This window comes from Phyllobates terribilis, unplaced genomic scaffold (assembly GCF_046119375.1).
Source record: "Phyllobates terribilis strain yellow unplaced genomic scaffold, ASM4611937v1 Scaffold_2__4_contigs__length_985480577, whole genome shotgun sequence".
Taxonomy (NCBI): domain Eukaryota; kingdom Metazoa; phylum Chordata; class Amphibia; order Anura; family Dendrobatidae; genus Phyllobates; species Phyllobates terribilis.
The window spans coordinates 455,772,702-455,795,419 of record NW_027362762.1 but is presented as its reverse complement, the minus strand read 5'-3'; the positions used below and the strand labels follow the sequence as shown (position 1 = coordinate 455,795,419).

Sequence of the window (22,718 nt, the reverse complement as noted above, 5' to 3'; positions counted from 1 at the left end):
AGGCATGCATATGTGTAAGATCTGTTAACATACATTTGCGTCTGCATAAAACATTCACCAAAACCTGCGCCAAAAATCAATCCTGGCAACAGTGATCATAAGCACTCAGTGTGTAAGGGGGGTCGTTTTACTAGAGGTAACGTTTCGCATGGGTTTACCGAGTGTGGCCAGGAATGTCCTGGACTGTAGCTTATAATGATGCTCAGAGCAGGAGACTTTTCAAGGGACTGTGACACAGTGTCCACTTTCACCCAATCCTCTGTCCCCAGAAATGGACTAATAAACCCCATTATTTCTTCACTAGATTAAGAATAACTTAGTCTAGTGAAGTTAAAGGGCTTGTTCAGTGTGGGATTCTCGGCATGCATGACACCTGGAGGGCATCCAATGGTTGCATCATCAACTGTCCTGCCTGGCGTACAGCAGTGGCTCTTGAAAGCTCAATGTGGAAAGGAGAGGCACAGCATAACCCCCATTATTTAAGCTCCATGATCCACCTATCTGATTAGCATTCAGTAAAAAGTGGATTTACAGAGTTGGAGAGGACTAGAAACCTGATTATGAGAGGGCATAATATAAGACGTGCGGACGTGAAGTACTTTTTACATTTAGGCAGAAAGATCCAAATATACATCCACAACATTCCCTTAAGGCAAGATTCACACAAGAGTATTTTGCGATCAGTATACTAACGCAATGCCCGAACTGACTGCGCATCCCCAGACCCAAACTTGCATCATCATATGTGTCTATGAGTTGGGAGACCCGCAGCCAGTCCAGGCATTGCAGTCCATATATGAACCGTGAAATCTGCGTCATTTCTGTTTTTCATGAATAGAACACAAACCCATTATAGTCTATGTGGCTGACAACATATCTTTGTTTTTTGCACACTTTGGGTCTGCAAAAAAACTTTGAGACGTCTATTTTTAATCCGGTGGATAGCAGAAACTTCACAATTTTTTTTTTTGCATAAGAGATAATTTGTAATGAAAGGCTGACCGAACACTGATGAAATCGGGAAGTTTTTTTCACAAATGTGAGAAAAACAAGCTTCTCAATAAGGTCTCAACAAAATGGAACAGAATAAAAGGTCAAACTGGAAGATTTAGGGGGGTTGTCCAGCTTCTACAAGACTGCAGACTTGTGAATCCTCACATGATGTACATTGTATGCTGCGATGGTTCTCCCGTGCCAGGAGTGGCAGGCGCGCGACCACAAGTATGCGACGTGCATATATGCGGTCACATGCCGACTAGCATGCGTCCTCGCTCAGTGCAAGTGAATTGAGTGACACTGTACAAGTCTAGTTGGAATGTGGACGAAAGTATGCAAATTGCATACTTGCAGTCACATGACCACCCACATCCAGCACCGTAGACTCCTCACAGTGTGCAGTGGGGCGCACATAGAGACACTGCAAACTTGTACCCTAAGGCGGGACAACCCCTTTAAGTTACATTTTTAATATGATTCTGTGAAAATGAAGGACAGATTTGAAAAAAAGATGCAAAGGGGCTTAGCTTAAAGATTGGGCAAAATATGTCACTGATTTGCACTATTTGTTTAAAAGTACAGTTATACCTGTACAATGACATGGAGCAAGGTTAAGGGGGGGGGGGGTCCGTCACCCCACAGTGTTGCAAGGGACAAAGCCCCTAAAACAACCATATTAGCACTGTACCTTAATGAGAATGGGATTCATGAACTTTGCTTAATGTAGCATCAAGCATTTTGAAAAATGTTGCCACAAAGCTGATCAAATTAAAGGTCGTTACCTTTTGACACCACTGATAAATGCCCAGCAATAGTAAAATAGAATAAATGCACATAGATTGTCCAAATATAAATTTCTACCTTTTCAGCAAATGTAAAAATTTTCCTCTGATCAACACCCCCAAACTGTGCATCGACTTTCAAATATTCTTCATCCAGGGCCTGCAAACAACAAGACAAACAAAGATCAGTGGAAGGTGCACATGATTAAATGTTTCGGAGTAACTAGCTTTGATTTGTGCAGCAAGCCCGTACGAAGTTCCCACAAGCTGATCCTAACTGGAGTCATCAGCTGATGGAGTCTGAGAAGCACACAGACACCAGAGACAACGTGGCCTGCTCAAAGCTTGGCGGCCCCTTAATTTTTATACCAATAGCGTGGCGGGAAAGCAAATCGAAAAAACCTGACCAATCAGCATGACAAGTGGAAATTCAAACATACATATCATTATCCCAAAATAGAAGACCCTCATGTATAAACCAGGGAGGAAACCGCACAATATATGGTACATTTTTATGCATTTATTTACTCCACATTCCAACCAGCAGTTCCTCATCTTCCAAGCTTACATGGAAGGCTTGCAACTACATAGTTCTTTAATGTTTTTGCGCCTACTTTTTCAAAATCACGCAGGTTCATGAATAGAACGCAAAATCAAAAAATGCTCTTTATTTTTGTCTTTAACCCTTTTTTTTTTTTCTGTTCAGCACCAAAAGTTTGTCTAAAAATGCATCAGTTTGTACTCCCTGCCGGAAACTGTACTCCACGAAGGGACTGAGATGTGCCAGAAAAATGTGACATTTGGTGAAAGTTACATTTCATGAATCAGTCCAAAACATCTGGATAAGCAAAGTTGTCAAGGAAGAATAAAGACAGACTTAAAGAGAACCCTTCATCAGGATTTTATACCCCAAACGAAGGGCATGTATGTAAAAATGCTTTGATGCAGATTAAATCATTACCTTGCTTGTGGAAATCCATAGCTGAAATTGTATGCTAATGAGTTGCAAGTGTAACTTGTGGGTGGGCACTGCACCCATGCTTCTTGCAGTGAGTAGGAAATAAGGAGAGCTATAAGAGCAGTGCCCTCCGAGAAAGCATGAGCACTCATTAATAGACAATTTCAGCTAGGAATTTCTCTAAAACAGCAAACCGCATTCCTACAAGCAAGGTAAGGATTTAATCAGACTTAAATCATCTTTATATATATGACCTTTGTTTATAAAATTCTGATGACAGGTTCTCTATCAAAGAAAGACAAGTTAAATAGGGGCAGAAAAGTGTATAAAGAATAAGGCGCAAAAACTAAAGCCACTAAAAAGGAACAATGATGAATCAATGACTTTTTGTCTGGAAAGTTGTTATTTAAAGAAATCTTATTTAGAGAAATAACACCCAGAAGTCTGACCTGAAGACGTCATGTACACAGCCTTAAAGGGGAACCTATCACCATGAAAAATGTAGCTGGGATTATTAGATCATAGAGCAGGGGAAGCGGAACAGATTGATATATAGGTTAGTAAGAAAAGATTCAGTATAATATGTGTTTTAATAATTTAATCCTCAGCTCTTTCTGGGCTTTTCGGTCCATTGTGCGGTCCTATCAGTGACTGACAGCTTTCTTTGTATAAGAGTGCATACAGAGATAGCTGTCAGTCATTGATAGGACCACCCAATGGACAAAAACAAAACAAAACAGAGACCAGAGGTGTAAATGAATAAAACACTGGCTATAAAGAATCTTTTCTCCCTAAACTATACATCAATCTACTCCGCTCCCCCTGCTCTATTACATGCTGCCTGCAGATTGGTAAGCATTTTTAGGGTGACAGGTTTCCTTTAAGCAGTTTCTGCTCTTTAATGCATATGAACTGAAGCACATAATAAATCTTAAATGGATTTACTATGTCAAAATGATCTCTCCCCATCAATTTCCGAGTAACCTCACCTGTAATCCTGGGTACAGCAGCCCGCTGAGCAGTGGATGCTCCACCTGTTTAACCACTTCAGCGCCAGCTTTCTTGGCATCATGCTGAGTGACCACTGATGATAACCTGTACACATCTAATGTATATTCCCTGTAAGACAGAACAGATGTAATGACAAGTCAGAAATGGACACTAAACATAAAAAGTATCCTGGTTTCAGCAAATAAATGTTCTTTTTAATTTACAATTTTCTAATAGACAATTTTTTTTTTTTCTGCAGATCTGTCCTAGTCAGGTCATGGATATACAGTCACTTGCAAAAGTATCCCCCCCGACATCTTGCCTTTTAACCCATTTTGTTACATTACAACCTGTGTTTTAAATATTTTTGTAATCTGATTTGTATGATTGATGCATCAGCGCTAAATAGTCTAAGTTGGTGATGTGAAAAAAATATAAGCATAAATTACATTTATGGGATCAAATAACTAAAAATTGGCATGTACATATGTATTCACTCCTTTTGCGATGAAGCCCCTAAAAATTTCTGGTGCAAGCAATTACCTTCATAAGTCACATGCTTAGTGAAAGGAAGTCCACCTGTGTGCAATCTAAGTGTCATATGATCTGTCAGTATATATACACCTTTTCTGAAGGGCCACAGAGGCTGCAACACCATTAACCCCTTTTGTGCTTCAGTTTTTTTTTGCTCCCCTTCGTCCCAGAGCCAAGACTTTTTTATTTTTCGGTCAATATGGCGAGTGAGGGTTTTTTTTTTTGCAGGACAAGTTGTACTTTCGAATGACACCATTGGTTTTACCATATCATGTACTGGAAAACGTGAAAAAAAAATTCCAAGAGCGGTGAAATTGCTAAAAAAAATGCAATTCCACAGTTTTTTTTTTTTTTTTTTCACAATGTTCAATAAATGCTAAAACTGACCTGCCATTATGATTCTCCAGGTCATTACGAGTTCACAGATACCAAACATATATTAGGTTCTTTTTTATTTAAGTGGTGAAAAAAAATCCAAAAAGCTTGTTAAAAAAAATAAATAAATAATCGCCATTTTCCGAGACCCATAGCGTCTCCATTTTTCGGGATCTGGGGCCGGGTGAGGGCTTATTTTTTACACATTAAGCTGATGTTTTTATTGATACCATTTTGGGGTAGATACGATGTTTTGATCGCCCGTTATTGCATTTTATTGCAATGTTGTGGCGACCAAAAAAACGTAATTCTGTAGTTTTTATTTGTTTTCTCGTTACACCATTTACCGATTGGATTATTTTTAAATATTATTATTTATTATTATAGCGCCATTAATTCCATGGCGCGTTACAGGTTTAAAAAGGGGTATACGGCACATAGCAAGTAACAAGTACAATAATTTGAACAAAAACGAGTCAGCGACTGGTACAGGAGGAGAGAGGACCCTGCCCGCGAGAGCTCACAATCTACAAGGGATGGGTGAGGATACAGTAGGTGAGGGTAGAGCTGGTCGTGCAGCGGTGGTTACTGCAGGTTGCAGGCTTGTCGGAAGAGGTGGGTCTTCAGGTTCATTTTGAAGGTTTCCATGGTAGGCGAGTCTGATGCTTTGGAGTAGAGCGTTACAGAGTAGGTGGGGATGCATGGGAGAAATCTTGTATGCAATTGTGGGAAGAGGAGATAAGAGGAGAGTAGAAAAGGAGATCTTGTGAGGATTGGAGGTTGTGTGCAGGTAAGTACCGGGAGACTTGGTCACAGTTGTATCGGGGAGACAGGTTGTGGATGACTTTGTATGCCAGGGTTAGGGTCTTGAGTCTCTGGACAATGGGGAGCCAGTGAAGGGATTGACAGAGAGGAGAGGCCGGGGAATAGCGGGGAGACAGGTGGATTAGTCGTGCAGCAGAGTTTAGGATAGATTGGAGGGGGGCGAGAGTGGTAGAAGGGAGGCCACAGAGCAGGAGGTTGCAGTAGTCGAGGCGGGAGATGATGAGGGCATGCACTAGTGTTTTTACAGATTCGTGGTTGAGGAATGTGTGGATCCGGGAAATATTTTTGACCTGGAGTCGGCAGGAAGTGGAAAGGGCTTGGATATGTGGTTTGAAGGAGAGATCAGACTCAAGGGTTACCCAGAGGCAGCGAACCTGTGGGACTGGGGAGAGTGGACAGCCGTTGACTTTGATAGGTCAGATTGGGGGGGGGGCGGGGGTTGAGTGAGATGGGGGAAAACATGATGAATTCAGTTTTATCCATATTAAGTTTTAGGAATGTAGCAGAGTAGAAAGATGAAATAGCGGACAGACATTGTGGGATTCTGGTTAGTAAGGAGGTGATATTGGATCCAGAGAGGTAGATCTGTGTGACATCAGCATAGAGGTGATACTGGAAGCCGTGGGACTTTATGAGCTGTCCCAAGCCGAAGGTGTAGATGGAGAAGAGCAGGGATCCTAGAACTGAGCCTTGGGGGACACCAACAGATAAAGGGCGAGATGAGGAGGTGGTGTGTGAGTGTGAGACGCTGATAGATCGGGCGATTCTGAAAGCGGCGATACCAAATATGAGTATATTTGATTTTTTTTATATGCTTTTATTTTGAATGGGACGAAGGGGGGAGGGGGATTTAATAATATATATATATATTTTACATGATTCAATAATCTCCATGGAAGACTAGAAGCTGCGATCATCTGATTGCCTGTATGTAGCAGAAATGCTCACTTGCTATGAGCGCCGACCACTGGGTGGCGCTCATAGCATCCTGGCAATGGCAACCACATGAGTCTAATGCCAACCCATCAGCGACCTGCGGTCATGTGACAAGGGCTCCGATGGGCGGGACTAGTGACGTCCCTCCGCCGCGGCCATGTTAAATGTCCTGTCAAGAGATTGACAGCGGCATTTAACATGTTAACAGCCGCGGGTGGATCGATTAGATCTGCGGCTGTTAGGGGCACATGACAGCTGATCAGATCAGCGGTCATGTTCCCGGAAAGGTGCGGGCTCATCACCGGAGCAAGCGCCAAAGGGAGAGACACGCCAAGTGCTGTACAGTGCATGTTGTGAAAGGGTTAAGCACAAGGCACTACTAACCAAACACCACCATGAAGACCAAGGAGATCTCCAAACAAGTCAGGGACAAAGTTGTTGAGAAGTACATGTCAGGGTTGGGTTATAAAAAAATATCCCAATCTCTGATGATCCCCCGGAGCACTATCAAATCCATTATCATCAAATGAAAAGAACATGGTACGACAACAAACCTGCCAAGAGAGGGCCGCCCACCAAAACTCTCAGCCTGGGCAAGGAAGGCATTAATCAGAGAGGCAGCACACAGACCAAAGGTAACCCTGAAGGAGCTGCACAGTTCCCAAGTAGAGACTGGGGTATCTGTCCAAACTACCACAATAACCCGTTCACTCCATAGAGGTGGCCTTTATGGAAGAGCCTTTACTTACAGACACAAATTGTAAGTCTCGTTTTGAGTTTGCCAAAAGACATGTAGGAGACTCCCCAAATGTATGGAGGAAGGCGCTGTGGTCAGATGAGGCCAGAATTGAATTTTTTGTCCACAGAGGTAAACACTGTCTGGCGCCAAACCAACACAGTTCATCACCCCAAGAACACCATCTCCACAGTGAAGCATGGTGGAGACAGCATCATGCTGTGGGGATGTTTTTCAGTAGCAGGGACAGGGAAATGGTCCGAGTCGAGGGGAAGATGGATTGTGCGAAATACAGGGATGTTCTTGAGCAAAACCTGTTTCAGTGTCAGTGATTTGAGACTGGGAAGGAGGTTCACCTTCCAACAATACAATGATCCAAAGCATACTGCTAAAGCAACACTCAAGTGGTTTAAGGGGAAATGTGTAAATGTTTTTGAGTGGCCTAGCTAAAACTCAGACCTTAATCCAATTGAGAATCTGTGTTCAGACTTGAAGATTGCTGTTCACCAGAGGAAACCATCTAACTTCAAGGAGCTGGAGCAGTTTTGCCTTGAGGAATGGGCAAAAATCCCGGTGGCAAGATGTGGAAAGCTCAGAGACTTATCCAAAGTGACTTGCAGTGGTAATTGCGGCAAAAGGAGGATCTACAAAGTACTGACTTTAGATGAACTGATGCAAACCCTAAAAAAAAAAAAAAAAAAAGTGAAATTTCAGGTTATGAGGTAGCAAAACAAAAAATGCCAAGGAGGGTGAATAGTTTTGCAAGCTACTGTGTGTTGCTGGCAACTGTCTCCAGTCCTGTACACGTGTTTGCATCATGTGACAAGGACAGATTCTTATCATCGGGAAATAAACCTTTACATTTCTATTAAATGACAGCAAGCTGTGATCTTGATCAATGAATTGATACTATACACCAAAAAATGGTATGCCTTTTAATAATCTTCATTTGCTGAAATTGGAATTGCCCTATTAAAAACAGAATAATATATATAGTGCCCAGCATAAATGAGTACGCGCCCTTTGAAAATTAAGAATTTAATCAATATCTCACTGAATACAAGAACAATTTCCAAACTTTTGACGAAACTGAGTTTCATGGAACATTTTTTAACCAATATGAAAGCAGGGTTAACCCCATCACGAACTTGGGATTTTCCATTTTTTGGGGTTTCGTTTTTTTGCTCCCCTTCTTCCCAGAGCCATAACTTTTTTTATTTTTCGTTCAATATGGCCGTGTAAAGGCTTGTTTTTTGCAGGGCCAGTTGTACTTCTGAACAACACCATTGGTTTTTCAATATAATGCACTGGAAAATGGGAAAGAAAATTAAAGTGCAGTGAAATTGCAAAAAAAGTGCAATTCCACAATTATTATTATTTTTTTTTTTTAACCATGTTCACTAAGTGCTAAAACTGACCTGCCATTATGATTCTCCAGGTCACAGATACCAAACATGTATGTGGTCTTTTTTTTTATTTAACCCTAGAACCCATACCTGGGGCCTCGCAGGCCCGCCCTATTAATTGTTTTCTATTTTCTGCAAGATTACTTTAGCTAGATTTTTGAAACTCTAGGTATTCCTCAGGTATATAGTTGTTTGTCATTTTTGTTTGAGTTATTCCATGTTATTTGCACACGGGCATAAAAGGCCCCAGGTATGTGAAAATGTAGATTTTTATGGTCATGCGTTCTAGGGTTAAGTGGTGAAAAAAAATCCAAAAGGTTTGTATAAAAAAAATAAAATAAATAAATAAATAAAAAGATGGTGCCATTTTCCAAGACCCATAGAGTCTCCATTTTTCGGGATCTGGGGCTGCGTAATGGCTTATTTTTTGCGCAGATCTGACGTTTTTATTTATACCATTTTCGGATAGATATGATGTTTTGATCGCCTGTTATTGCATTTTATTGCAATGTTCTGGCGACAAGAAAAACAAAACTGTAATTCTGTCATTTTGACTTTCTTTTGTCGTTACGCCGTTTACCGATCGGATTCATTCTTTTTAGATTTTGATAGATTGGGTGATTCTGAATGCGGCGATACCAAATGTGTATTCTGGATTTTATTTTTTTTTATTGTTTTATTTTGAATGGGGCGAAAGGTGATTTAAACTTATTTTTTTATATTTTTAAAAAAGTTTGTTGTTTTCTACGTTTTACATGCTTCAATAGTCCCCTTAGGAGATTTGAAGCTGAGATCATCTGATCGCCTGTGCTACACATATTCAGTCCTGCTATGTGTAGAATTGATCAGCTATGATCTATGGGGCGGCGCTCATAGCTGAGCAGCAATGACAACCACAGGGGTCTCCAGCACACCCCGGGTTGTCATGCCAAACCATCCGCGCCCCGCGATCATGTGACGGGGTCATTGATGGGCAGGTCTTATAACGCCCTTCCGGCAAGAGCGAGTTAAACGTCACTGTCAGAGATGGACAACGTCATTTAACACCTAAACAGCTGCAGGTGGATTGCGATTTCACCCGCGACTGTTAAGGGCACATTAGAGCTAATCAGATCAGCTGTCATGTGCCTGAAAACAAACGGGCTCAGCGCCAGAGCCCGCATGGAAAGAACCTATGACGTACCTATATGTTATAGGTCGTGAAGGGGTAAATAATATAACTTTCATTACAAAATCTTCAGGTTTACTCAAATTAGTTCATGCAATAATGAATACACCCCACATCAAAAACAACTATATCTATTTTTTTGTATGACCTTCATGATTTTTAACCTCTTCACCCCAGGTTCATTTTGCGTTTTTTCCTCCCCTTCTTTCCAGAGCCATAACTTTTTTATTTTTCTGTCATTGTAGCTGTATGAGGGCTTGTGTTCTGCAGGACAAGTTGTACTTTTGAATGCCACCATTCATTTTCCCTTATAGTGTACTGGAGAATGGGAAAAAAATTCCACGTTCAGTAAAATAGCAAAAAAAAAAACCTGTGCAATTCCACAATTGTTTTTTTTTCAAAAAAAAAAAATTATATATTATATATTTATTGTACCCCATGTTCACTAAATGATAAAACTGACCTTGCAATGATTCTCCAGGTTAGTACAAGAACGCAGATACCAAACATGCATAGGTTTTATTTATTTAAGTGGTGAAAAAAAAATTCGGAAATTTGGATGAATTTTTTTTGATTTTGTCACCATTTTCCAAGACCCGTAACATTTTCATTTTTTCAGCAAAAAGGAAGGGGAAATTGGTCAGCTCACCCTTATGGAGATCCATTGCACAGAGACTTGCGGTGCAACGAGGAAATTGAAGGTTCAGGGTCTTCCATAAAAAAGCCATACATTTATTGTGAAAAAATAGAAAAGTTCCAAAATAGCAGTTCCACACCACCACTGCTATAAAACCAATAAAATGCAGAGCAAACGCGTTTCAGACAATTGTCTTTAATCGTTGCATGTTGAAAGGATGGTGTGTTAAGTCATATCCTGTCATGACACATGATGGATGGGAGCCAACCAAAGCATTTCTATGGTCAGAAAATGAATATTAAATCAAAAGAAAAAAAAAAAAGCATTGTCATATGAGTATCAAAGAAGTTACCCATAATGGTATAGAAGATCTTGCCTGATATTTATCCCTAATGGAGATCTTGTCTGCAGTGAATAGATCCATCACATTTCCCGATTCAGCAGCTTTCGTTTGTAGTCATCTCCCCTGGTGGGTTTTTTAACTCTCTCAATGGTGGTCACTTGAAATGTGGAGACATTACTATTATGTCTCTCTGCAAAATGTCTAGAGACTGCCGAGCATTTGAAAACTAATTATTTACCGCATCGGAAAGGTGTCTCCTTATCCGAACTTTCCGGGGACCAGACGAGCATCAGACATACTGGAGATTGCATGTATCAAGTAGATGACGCTTGTTGTATTGCAGTTAAGTATATTATATGTACTTGGTGAAAGAATGTCGCTGAGAGTTGGTGCTTTTTGACCCCAAATCTCACAGGCTGAGATGAAACACAAACATGTTTTATCTTGAAGCAACATTGGGATGTGATGTTTGATGATGTTACTAATTAGCTGTAAATTGGGGGCTATATGTAGAAATGAATGTAAGCGGATTATTGTTCGCTTTCTTGTCTCCATTAATGTTTGTTCCTGATTTTTAATTTTGGACAATTTCATTGGCTCTTGTGATCATCCATTTTGAATACTTGTGTTCCCACAATCTTCTGTCTACTCTATTCACCTTATTGACAATGAGATTCCATAGTTAAATTTCTTTTGTATTTGAAAAGTAGTATATATATATTTTTTTTTTTAACATGTTTTGAGTGACAAGATGTAGCATATAAAAGGTAGAGTTGGTGGCAGTGTCTTTACTAAAGGGGAAAATGATCACGCCCTCTGTTGAATCATGAGTTAATGTGATATTCAAATAGTGAATTTGCTTTTCCTGAATATGGGATGTAAATTTTAAGTTCATATTGTTCCGATTGATATAAATGAAAAAATCTGATGCCAATGTCCATCCCATATCAAGAGCAGGTCATCAATATAGCGACCATACCACCTGATATGGGAGGAGAAGGGATTGGCATCGGTAAAAAAATATATAAATTTCCTCCAATATAGACATATAGATATTAGCGATTGTTAAAAAACTGCCTCCATTGACCCATAATGTTTTCATTTTTCAGGCTATAAGGCTGTGTGAGGGCTTATTTTTTTGCGCCCAGAGCTGAAGTTTTTACAGATACCATTTTTAGGGTAGATACAATGTTTTAAATCGCCTTATTGCAATGTTGCAGTGACCAAAAAAACCTTAATTCTGGCATTTCGATTTTCTTTTCTCGTTACACCGTTTACCAAGCAGATTAAGAAAGGAATTAGATTAAGAAGATTAGGAAAGATGCAAGCTCTGCGTGTAAGCCCCCCCATCAATGGAAGGGACACGACATATATGACATAAATGTACGTCATATGTCGTGAAGGGGTTAAGGATATTAAGTCTTCTAGGCATGGAATGAACAAGTTGGCGACCGATTGCAAAACATTTTTTCCATTCTTCAAGAGCAAAGTGAAGCTCAACTTGTCTCTTCAAAATTTCCCATAGGTGTTCGATTGGGTTTAGTTTAGGAGATATACTTGGCCACTGAATCACTTGCACCCTGTTTTTCTTCAGAAATGCAACACAGGCCTTAGATAAGCATTTTGGTTCTTTGTCATATCGGAAAAGTGTACGTCTACCAAGGGTATTGAGTGATGGTGGCATCTTCTTTCAATACGGTGCAGTACATCTGTGAGTTCATGATACTAACAAGGAAATGTAGCGCCCCAACAACAGCAGCACTCATGCAACCCCACATAAGGACACTGACACCACCATGTTTCACTGTAGGCACCATGCAGTTTTCTTTGTACTTTTCACCTTTGCGACGCCATACATATTTGAAGCTATCAATTCTAAAAACATTTATCTTGGTCTTATCATTCCTGAGTATAGGGTCTCAGTTTTCTTCATATTTTTCATCATAGGCCCTGACAAATTGCAGGCAGGCTTATTTGTACACGGGCTTTAGGATAGACTTCCTTCATGGACGATAGCCATGCTATATCTCTGCAGTGTAAGTAGTATTCAGTCACGGGAAATATTCATCCCTGTTTGACTTTGTACTTCTTTTGCTAACTGCAGTGAACTTGTATGTCGATTTTCTTCAACCCTTCTCATCAGAAGACGCTTCTGTTTAGACGTTTACTTCTTTGGTCGGCCTGGATGTCTCTGTGAGATGGTTGCTTCTTGTAGCCTTCAGGTTTCTTGTGTAAAGAAATTATTTTCTTTCTCGGGTTTTGTGACATTTCTCTTCCATGTGGTGCCATTGCTGACAGCATGAAATGGGAAGGTTTTTTTTTTTTTCGTTAAGTAACGTCCTTTCACAGTCAACTGTCCGCTGGACACCTTTTTAATTAAATTAGACTTATCTGCGGTTGAATTCTAGTTAATTAGAATTTTGTACTCTAAACTTTAGTTTTCTTCTAAGAGTTTCATTGGAGTGTACTCATTTTTGCAACATGTTCTGGAATGAATTTGCTAGGAAAATTACTTTTTTGACTCTGCAATCAATGGCCACATTTAAGTGAGTAGTTTGTTGTACGGTATCCCAAAGAAAATGTGGATTCTGAAAGGAAACTAAAAGGTTTTCTGACAAAACTGTTGGGGTGTACTCATTTATGCTGAGCACAGTATACATATATATTCCTTTTTTGAACATACACTAAAGATAGTAAATTAAGCTTCAGAAGAGGGAGGTTTTGATGTAATGAATTTTCATTTTTTTTAGATATGTTAAACAGTAACTATATATACTAAAGGTTAATTCAAATAGGAATATAACACAGCTGCGGATAGGCATTCCTCATCTAGGTCAAAGAATTAGTTCGGCACCCCCACCTTCCCATGTACATAAACACCTTTAGGGGGGGGGGATTTTATTTTACAGTGCAGAACACAATGCAGAATGAGTTAATTCAGTGATTTTGTCCGATGACTGGGTCTGTAACCTTTAGGTTAGGTTCACACATATACTGTGCTCTCTGATGGGCACTACGTCAAGAATTATGTTGGAATCACCAAAAAAACTGAATTCCGAAGTGAAACCTGACAGAACTAACAGGCGTTACTGTGGATGCTGTCTGGCCTGCATCCTGGTAGTATTCATCTTTTTCAGATATGCACAAAAACGTAAGAGACGTTGTGGTTTCTGTCATTAACATAAATTAAGACAACCATAAGGCAAAAGCCCCCTAAAAAATACCTTTTAATAATAAAATCTAAAAATGACTGTAAGCAATCCATAGACAAACAACAAAGATACTCATAATATTAGGACATCAAAGATAAGGTAATACACCAAAAAGGTGGGAATACAGATTAATTCTGTCCCTATTTTGTCCCTAATTTCTCTCCCTTCCTAGCAGCGGAGGTTGGCACCCTAATTTGTACTTCGTGGCACCCCCGCTCAACGTCGGTGTCCCTAATGTCCCAACAAAAACCCTTACTTAAATAAACCAAAACTACAATGGTGAGAAAGGGTAAGAAAAAAAGTGAACGTATAGATAAAGAAGCCGATAAGCCTTATTCCCCAGTTATAGATGGTCAAATACATATAGGATATATATCAGTGCTCATAAATTTAGGAGCACAATCTATTCCCTGCCATAGCCAGATCCATCAATTTATAGCCAGAACAGTTAATCAGTTTGTAGACACATACTTAGCATACTTGTACTTAGCATTGGCTGTCTAGCTAAATATGGTACCACATGTACAAGACCTTAAATCTATAACATAATGTCAAAACTAAATTTTCTGACAAAGACATGGCAGTCAAGCATAGATATTCATTAGTAAGTAAAAAATGATACTCATTATCGATAATCACTGGTCCCTTACAGACAGTTAGAGATAACAGTCACAAATAAATATTCATTCATAAATAGAGAGTAACACTTATCGTTAGTAGTCCCTAGTCCCAACGCGTTTCCACCAGGGTGCATCGGGACCTGGGGAGGACATCAATCCCTCTCCCCAGATTGCCAGTCAATGCTGCATGTATAAGAATTTGACCGTATACCCTCCTTATATCGAAGAAACGTGACCCCCGCAGATGTTATTAATTAACATAGCACATGTCTTGCTGCCATAGTATACATATCCGGCGTCTACAACTGGATACAGGTCCGTGAACCGCACGTGGAAAGCACAGATCCGGAAGTGACAATACACTAGTGACACCCACCGGAAGGGACGTTGCTGGAATACATACAGACCCGTGGAACGCACATGGAACGCACGCACCTGGAAGTGACGATGCACTAATGACGCCAACCGGAAATGACATCACCAAAGTAACGCAGCACATAGCTAAAGAGCAGAATTGACGCCCATGTACAAACACAGTTGCTGATAATTATCGCGATAGTCAGTAAATGTTAACATCAGCCCAAGAAATCCATCCCACATCAGGATGCATCACACAATACGTGCCATATGCTAAAAAAAAGTTTGACAATTATTCACAGCAAATGAATATAGACGCTGTGTATCAAGGAGGTAATGAAGATAGTAAGGGGGAATTAAGTATCCCGATCATAGTATAACTAAAGTGTTATCCACATAATTCAGTGTCATTTGTCATTCACAGCTCTTTAGAATAGGGATTAAAAAGTCCCCCCCCCCCAAAAAAAAAACAAATATACAGTTTGCCACAATGGGCATATATGCATGGTGGTCCATAGACCAATACCATAAAAGGCTGGTTCTAATTTGGCCCTTAATATCACATTATGGATTCAGACGAAGCTCGAGAAGCTCAACTGTTCATTAATGCCCCCAGGGGCCATTGATTCCATCCAAAAGATCCACCGGGCTTCCCGTTGGGAGTTTTTTTTTTATTCTAGTCTCCCTGTCTGACTGACTGTGCCACCTCTTCCAGGACCCTAAATGACATGCATCCCACATCACCTCCATGTTTAGATAATATGTGCCTGGCGAGTGGTGTATCTCTGTTATGTCTCACGTCTCCAAGGTGCTCACCTATCTGAACACGCAGTTCGGGTTTCGTTTTTCCAATATAATCCATTGGACACGTGCATGTGCAGAGATACACCACTCCTGACGTTCTGCAATTGGCAAAGTCTCTCATTTCATATGTACGTTTGGTCACTGCACTCAAAGTTTTTTGATGGTTTAACAAATTTACAAAAAGAGCAGTGACCACATCTAAACATACCCTTGGACCTATTCCGTAGCCATGTGGTGTCCTTCCTCTGCGGAGTGAAGTGGCTGTGGACAACTAAATCCTTTACAGATCTCCCCCTCCTAAATGTAACTGAAGGTGTTTCAGAGACCAAACCTGCCACATCTGGATCTGCTCGGAAGATCCCTCAGTGTTTTTCAAGAATACCCATAACTTTATTTGACTGATCGTCATAGGTCCCTATCAATCGTGTAATAGATTCAGAGCTAGATCTGTCTCTAGGGGTGAGGAGGGATGATCTATCTATTATCCTAGCATGTTGATATGCCTTGTCTATAACTCCTTCAGGGTATCCCCTACTCCGAAACCTGTGAAATCACACGACTCGGACTGAAAATCATTCCACAAGGAGCAGTTACTCCGCACCCTAAGGAACTGTACCTGTCACGGGTGTGTCGCCACGAAGATCGTCACGAGTACACAGCCTGACTTCTCGCAGCTGACTTGTTGGTGCTTTGTGTTTTTCGGCAGTGAGGGAGTTAATTCTCTCTCTCTCTGTGCTAGACGAGGTCCAGCCTCGCCCAGCTGCAATCAATACTTCTGTAGTGAGACTCCTTCAAATGCCTGCTGGTCTGTTTGGGAAGTGTCGGTGAAAGCATTTCATTCAGACTTACAGAGCGGATCGTGGTGTTTGGAGTTTCTGAGAAGTGTTTTTGGAGTGTTTCTTCCCTTCCTCGCTTTATCATTTATCTCCTTTCCCGTTGGTGTTCCCTCTGTTGTAGTTGTGTAGTTGTTGTATGCAAGGTGGTTTTGGTTTTTCCCTTGTACTGTCTCGTTCGTCTAAGTACTGTGTGTGGGCATATTATTTCTTGTTCCCTTTTGTAGTGATCGGGGTCCTTCTCAGGACTAGATTACTTTGGTGCAGGGATCCTCAGGAGGTAGGGGTTACGCTGGCGGCCTGGACCTCTGTACCTTTAACAGTACCTCCAGGTTGAGGGATTAGTCAGGGCCCCAGCTTAGGGTCAGCTTAGGCCCCCTACCTCCAGTATACTGAGACAGCGTGACAGTACCTTAGGGATGCCTCTTTTTAAAGGTGGAGGATGGAAACTCCTCCAATCTAGAGGGCTATTGGTCGCAGAAGGTTTGCGATACAGTGAAGTTTTTAAAAGTACCATCACCATTTCTCGAGATCTTTAAGTCAAGGAAGGAGATCTCTTCCACTCCCACCTCACATGTAAAGGATAGTCCAATCAGGTTCATATTCAGATGTGCTACAAAAGTCCGAAAAGATGTCTCGTCCCCTGCCCATAGGACGAGGATGTCGTCAATATATCTACCCTAGAAAAGTATTCGTGGGGCCCAGACGACATCCTCCTCCCTAAACACAATAGTATCTTCCCACCAACAGGAGCAAATTAGCGTAAGTGGGGGCACACGGGCTCCCCATCCAGGGCCGGCTCCAGGTTTTTCTGGGCCCCGGGCGAAAGAGTCTCAGTGGGCCCCTTTAATACATACCACGATTCATGATGCACAGAAATATATATATATATAGTACAATGCAAAGATTTCACTTCTTACATTACATGAGCGATATCTATTGTAAATTCTACAAAAGCTCAGAAACGGGCGAATCGCTCCACACAGAATACTGGCCCCCATATAAGGCCCCATATGGAATACTGGCCCCCATATAAGGCCCCATACGGAATACTGGGCCCCATATAAGGCCCCATACGGAATACTGGGCCCCATATAAGGCCCCATACGGAATACTGGGCCCCATATAAGGCCCCATACGGAATACTGGGCCCCATATAAGGCCCCATACGGAATACTGGGCCCCATATAAGGCCCCATACGGAATACTGGGCCCCATATAAGGCCCCATACGGAATACTGGCCCCCATATAAGGCCCCATACGGAATACTGGCCCCCATATAAGGCCCCATACGGAATACTGGCCCCCATATAAGGCCCCATACGGAATACTGGCCCCCATATAAGGCCCCATACGGAATACTGGCCCCCATATAAGGCCCCATACGGAATACTGGCCCCCATATAAGGCCCCATACGGAATACTGGCCCCCATATAAGGCCCCATACGGAATACTGGCCCCCATATAAGGCCCCATACGGAATACTGGCCCCTATATAAGGCTCCATACGGAATACTGGCCCCCATATAAGGCTCCATACGGAATACTGGCCCCCATATAAGGCCCCATACGGAATACTGGCCCCCATATAAGGCCCCATACGGAATACTGGCCCCCATATAAGGCCCCATACGGAATACTGGCCCCCATATAAGGCCCCATACGGAATACTGGCCCCCATATAAGGCTTCATACGGAATACTGGCCCCCATATAAGGCTCCATACAGAATACTGGCCCCCATATAACGCTCCATACAGGATACTGGCCCCCATATAACACTCCATACAGGATACTGGTCCCCATATAATGCTGCATTCAGGCTGTTACCCGCCACATAATGCCCCATACAGGCTGTCCCCCCCCCCCCTTATAATGCTCCATGCAGGCTGCTACCCCCCACATAATGCCCCATACAGGCTGCCCCCCCTTATAATGCTCCATGCAGGCTATTCCCCCCACACAATGCACTATGCAGGCTGTCCCCCCTCTTATAATGCCCCATGCAGGCTGTTCCCCCCCTTATAATGCCCCATGCAAGCTGTCACCCCCTCTCTCTATAATGCCCCATGCAGGCTGTCACCCCCTCTCCCCATAATGCCCCATGCAGGCTGTCACCCCCTCTCTCCATAATGCCCCATGCAGGCTGTCACCCCCTCTCTCCATAATGCCCCATGCAGGCTGTCACCCCCTCTCTCCATAATGCCCCATGCAGGCTGTCACCCCCTCTCTCCATAATGCCCCATGCAGGCTGTCACCCCCTCTCTCCATAAGGCCCCATGCAGGCTGTCACCCCCTCTCTCCATAATGCCCCATGCCTCCATACATTAAAAAAAATAAATAAATCAAATACCTCCCTCCTCCTCACCTGCTACCTGCTGCAGCTGCTCGGGTCCGGACTCCAGCGTTGTCGGTGTCTTCCCGCTCTGCGCTCCCTGTGACGGCGCGGTGGAAAGACCTGAGACGTCACAGGGAGAGCAGAGCAGGAAGACAGCGGATCTGCGGAGGCACGGGGAGAGGTAAGTATCCCGCTGCCGGGGCCCTGAGCAAGCGGGGAAGAAGGGCGGGCGCTGACTATGCAGGCTGTCCCCCCTCTTATAATGCCCCATGCAGGCTGTTCCCCCCCTTATAATGCCCCATGCAAGCTGTCACCCCCTCTCTCTATAATGCCCCATGCAGGCTGTCACCCCCTCTCCCCATAATGCCCCATGCAGGCTGTCACCCCCTCTCTCCATAATGCCCCATGCAGGCTGTCACCCCTTCTCTCTATAATGCCCCATGCAGGCTGTCACCCCTTCTCTCCATAATGCCCCATGCAGGCTGTCACCCCCTCTCTCTATAATGCCGCATGCAGGCTGTCACCCCCTCTCTCTATAATGCCGCATGCAGGCTGTCACCCCCTCTCTCCATAATGCCCCATGCAGGCTGTCACCCCCTCTCTCCATAAGGCCCCATGCAGGCTGTCACCCCCTCTCTCCATAATGCCCCATGCAGGCTGTCACCCCCTCTCTCCATAATGCCCCATGCCTCCATACATTAAAAAAAATAAATAAATCAAATACCTCCCTCCTCCTCACCTGCTACCTGCTGCAGCTGCTCGGGTCCGGACTCCAGCGTTGTCGGTGTCTTCCCGCTCTGCGCTCCCTGTGACGGCTCAGGGGACGGCGCGGTGGAAAGACCTGAGACGTCACAGGGAGAGCAGAGCAGGAAGACAGCGGATCTGCGGAGGCACGGGGAGAGGCAAGTATCCCGCTGCCGGGGCCCTGAGCAAGCGGGGAAGAAGGGCGGGCGCTGACACCGCTCTCCTCCACCCATAGCCAAGCGGGGTGCGCGACTGCCAGTGGGCCCCTCTGCCTGCTCAGGGCCCCGGCACTTGCCCGGGTGCGCCGGGTGCCGACGCCGTCCCAGTCCCCATCGCTGTGCCCCTGAGTTGGTGGTAATATTTCCTATTGTACAGGAAGAAATTGTGTCGCAGGACAAAATCCAAGAGTTCTAAGAGGAATTTGTTGTGTGGCCCCAAATGCGTCCCTCTACTTTTCAGATAATATTCAGCAGCTGCTAGACCCACCTCGTGTCGAATGCTACTATATAAGGCCTCAATGTCAACTGAGGCCAGGATTGTATTAGAGTCAATGGACACGCCTTCCAATTTATTCAGAAGATCCATAGTATCTCTCAGAAACGATGGAAGGGCCAAAACAAAAGGTCTCAGGATTTTGTCCAAATTATACACTAGAATTCGGACATAGGGCATCAATTCCTGCAACAATGGGTCTTCCCTTCAGGGGGTTAATGCCCTTATGTATCTTTGGAAGTGCATAAAATGTAGCTGTAACGGGCCATTTTGGGAGGAGAAAATCATATTCATTTTTCGAAAGCAGATTCATTGCCAATGCACACGACAGAATCTTAGATAATCCCACCATATATTCCTTGGTGGGATCTTTCCGTAAAGCTTCATATGTAGACACATCTGATAGGAGTCTCTGGCACATTGCAATGTACGGAGTGTCATCCAAAACAACAATGTTACCGCCCTTATCTGAGGGCTTCAACACTATTGCATTATTTACACTCAGTGATTCCAGAGCCCTTTTCTCAGTCAGACAGATTAGAACGTGCTGGTTCATATCTTGGGTTAATATTACGGATCTCATCTGAGACTAATTTCAGAAATATATCGATGCCCCCTATGTCACCGACCGGGGGCATCTTACTACTCCTGGGTTTGAGATCAGAGAAGGGTCCAAAGCCAACACCCCTCCGTCCCTCCTCTGATAATTCTGATAGTGTTATTACGTCTGGGAGATCCTCCAAAGATATGCCCAATTGTTGGCACTTCAATCTGTCATTATTCAGAAAAAACTTTCTCCATTTTAATTTTCTGGTGAAGAGGTTAATATCTTTTATCCAAGAGAAAGGGTCAAAACTCGTTGTTGGAACAAATGAGAGGCCTTTCCGAAGAACAGACCTCTCAAAATCAGACAGAATATAGGAGGATAGATTGACTATCTGGTTCTCACTACCTTCTGATGAATCATTGCTTCTACTACCCACTACCTGTATGTTTGGGGCCCAGTACGTTCAGGCAGTTTGTAGGGAAGGAGACCCCTTGTTTCTAAAAAAAAGACGAGGAAGAAGAGGATAGTGCAGATGGAGATGCCAGACTTCCCCCTCTTTGTTCCAAATTTTGTCCTTGCCATCTCTTTTGATAGCCCCTCGTCCCCTGCCTCTCTGATTGGTCTTGGCACCATGGTGCCTTGTTCCCCCTTCAGTGTCTGAGGACTCGAGATCAGAGGAAGAGATATCTACAGGGAAATTATTCCCCTCACTTAGGCCCAGATATGCCCGCTTCTCACGAAAGTCTGCACAGTCTCTCACGAACCTCTTATCCTTCCTATCTTTGATGTTTAGTTGGAAACGTTCAACCGCAGTTTTTAAATTCTCCTCTTTATTAGTGAAATCAGGATTAGGCTTATGTTTCAGCACTTCCTCAGTTAGATCTTTCAATCTTATAGAGGTTTTCTCTAGTGTACTTTTTTCCTCACTCAGCAGAATCGGCATGAACCTCACTGAGGAGGCTGTTGACTCCTCCTCCCATCTAGACAACAGGCCTGGAGTTCTGCACCTTGGTGCTGGTGCGATATGTATTCTCAAGCCTCTTGGAACTATTTTATCTTTGATGTAATTATCAAGGGATTGTACCTCCCACCAGGATTTACTGTTGTCTTTGAAAGCACCAAGGAGCTCAATAAACACTGCTTTTAAGGTAGGGGTTGCTGAAGAGCTATTCTCCAATTCAGATTCAGAAAAAACCTCTCGAGCATCATCCATCCATTTATTTATTTGTATCAAGAGGGCCTGATAGAAAACCAGCCATAATAGAAAATTGATTAGACACCTAGACAAAATATCAAAAAAGGGGCCAAATAGACAAAGACAACCATAAGGCAAAAGCCCCCAAAAAAATACCTTTTAAGGGGGCGCCACGAAGTACAAATTAGGGTGCCAACCTCCGCTGCTAGGAAGGGAAAGAAATTAGGGACAAAATAGGAACAGAATTAATCTGTATTCCCACCTTTTTGGTGTATTACCTTATCTTTGATGTCCTAATATTATGAGTATCTTTGTTGTTTGTCTATGGATTGCTTACAGTCCTTTTTAGATTTTATTATTAAAAGGTATTTTTAGGGGGCTTTTGCCTTATGGTTATCTTTGTCTATTTGGCCCCTTTTTTGATATTTTGTCTAGGTGTCTAATCAATTAACATAAATTACAATGTAGGGGCAAATGGAATACATCTGCAGCGCAAGAAATGGTCATAGTTAATAGGTGGGATTATAAAATGTCAGAACCCTCCTACCTGATCATGTTGAGCTATCCATAGTAGTGGAAAACTCCTGTAATTCCAGAGTGAGACCTAAAAGTATGAAAGCCCATCCTTCTTACCAGGAGCAGTTCAATGGAGCGCATCACAAAGACAGAGGACGCAAAGAAGGGGTCGTAAGTATGGTGTGCTACATAAACCATTCTGGTTTATTTTGAGATCATCTTGCCTCAATACCTTATTTTTAAAAAGGGATGTGGCAGGACAAACTCTTTAAAACCATTGACAATAGGAGAAAATGAATGAAGCACACTACTTTTTAGATCAATTACAGAGCCTGCAAGATGTCTATCTTAAAGGGGTATTTTTAAATTCTTT

General features: G+C 42.7%; 1 protein-coding gene across 4 annotated transcripts in view; it reads right to left on the bottom strand.

The window, feature by feature from the left end:
- Nucleotides 1–22,718, bottom strand: part of YARS1 (tyrosyl-tRNA synthetase 1) — an 80,346-nt gene that overhangs the window by 49,632 nt on the left and 7,996 nt on the right. For all 4 annotated transcript variants that reach the window (XM_073665664.1, XM_073665667.1, XM_073665666.1 and 1 more), the window contains exons 5-6: nucleotides 3,726–3,855; nucleotides 1,858–1,938 (exon numbers count right to left, since the gene is read on the bottom strand). In XM_073665664.1, coding sequence (XP_073521765.1) covers nucleotides 1,858–1,938; nucleotides 3,726–3,855 — 211 coding nt within the window. The remainder of the gene's footprint in view (nucleotides 1–1,857; nucleotides 1,939–3,725; nucleotides 3,856–22,718) is intronic.